Source organism: Anneissia japonica, unplaced genomic scaffold, assembly GCF_011630105.1.
Source record: "Anneissia japonica isolate Jap-2015-1 unplaced genomic scaffold, ASM1163010v1 scaffold106942_len1663_cov165, whole genome shotgun sequence".
In the NCBI taxonomy this organism is placed as follows: Eukaryota; Metazoa; Echinodermata; class Crinoidea; order Comatulida; family Comatulidae; genus Anneissia; species Anneissia japonica.
This window is the reverse complement of record NW_022737403.1, coordinates 1-1,663: the sequence shown is the minus strand read 5'-3', so window position 1 is coordinate 1,663 and position 1,663 is coordinate 1. Positions and strand designations below refer to the sequence as shown.

General features: G+C 32.4%; 1 protein-coding gene across 1 annotated transcript; it reads right to left on the bottom strand.

Moving 5' to 3' along the window:
* Positions 1–205: 205 nt before the first annotated feature.
* On the bottom strand, positions 206–1,658 carry LOC117117333 (angiotensin-converting enzyme-like; the record flags this gene model as incomplete). The annotated part of the gene is made up of 3 exons (XM_033261601.1): positions 206–334; positions 1,279–1,457; positions 1,555–1,658. Coding segments are annotated over 3 exons (369 nt in total), but the record flags the coding sequence as incomplete, so codon positions are not given.
* Positions 1,659–1,663: the final 5 nt, after the last annotated feature.

The window sequence follows — 1,663 nt, the reverse complement described above, 5'->3', positions numbered from 1 at the left end:
TTTGTATCATTTCAATGCATGTGCAATAATCTCAATATAACATGTTTAATAGAAACTAAAGATGTACATTTACAAAATAATTATGTTGTTGGTGTCAGGGTAGCTGCAATCTGAAAACCGTTCAAACTAATAGCATAAGGCAATCGAATTCTGAGTATTTTTGAAGAACGTTTATTTAACGTCTTTAATAGCTAGTTTTTCTTAGATTTTTTTTTTCAATTTTAGTCTATACTATATATGCAAACTTTTCATTTTCCAAATATTAGGGACAGCACAAAAAGTATGAAACAGCTATAACCAAGAGGCACCAGCCGAAAAGATGCACTGACATCATCTGAAACGATAAACAAACAAAATAAAAGTGTTGAATGTTGGAACAGAATAGAAATCGCATACTTAGTGCTATCTATTTTTAGCCCATACCAACCCAACCCTGAAAATATGTTCAATTAAATTTATATTAAATAATTTATATTTGCTGGTAACTGATTGTATTAAAAATCGGTAACCATTATTGGTTATTATGATACGAAATTTGAATAATGTATTCAATGGAGTGGGAATTCACAATATTTCATGATGGAGCAAGAAAATATTATGTTATGAAGTTCAAGCAGGTTTTATATTAATATTTTTTATATTAATTGAATTTCGAATTGAGAATTTGTTATTGTAATTTTATTTCAATAATGTTTGAATTGCTTTATTTTTGAGTAAAAATAAAGAAATTAAGTAGCAGAAGAATGAGCTGTTCCGCGTATTTGCATTAAAATTTATGGAACATCCGCCCTCCTTCGTGCGGGGTAAAATTTTACAATTTGAGTGGAGAAACTACATAAAACAAACAAACCAGAGCGGTGCCTTTATTACTGATATATAGCGCTGCTGGGCGGAAGGGGTAAGATTGCTCTCCGTGAACCCACAATACATTTCCAACGGATGTTCAACTTTGGGAAGTTGCTCTATCTTCTACTATCTATATTCTTTGGTAAAAAATGCTTCGTATCTTTGTGTGTGTGCTGCTGACTGTTTACACAGGAAATGAAATAAAACAAATCTTATCGTATATAATAGTTCTGTTATATAGGCTTAATTTTATTATAGTTTCGATGATGTCTTTATTATTTAAATGCAAAAAGTTTATGTCATGTATCATTCTTGATGATGACATAATTAATGTCGAAATATTGAATCCCGACACGATGGCATGCATTTGATACTTGGAGTATGTATTATGCTATCTTATCTCATGTATGTTTACAAATTTAATATAATTACATGGTCTCCATGTCTTTTCCCATCCAATATATTCATTGTTGCGTTCATTTTCTTTCTCTAGCCATTGTTTCAAAGATTCAAAGTATCGCAGTAGCGGCTCTGCTGACATTTCCCGCTGTCCAGTAATGGCTTCCATTGCTTCTGGCCACGGCTTGCTTCGTCCAAGCGCCAACATATTACTGAAAGTGTGAAATTCCAAGTAAACCATGAAACTATTATTACCTTTACGGCAAAAAAGTGTGTAAAACAAAAGGTTAACTTGCGAATTATAATTACCCAAGAAGTTGTCCGGCTTCTTTCGATTCATAGAAATCACATTTATATAACGGTCCTGTATGATTGGCTGCATTGCACATCGCCTCGTAAAATTGAAACTGGATTATGG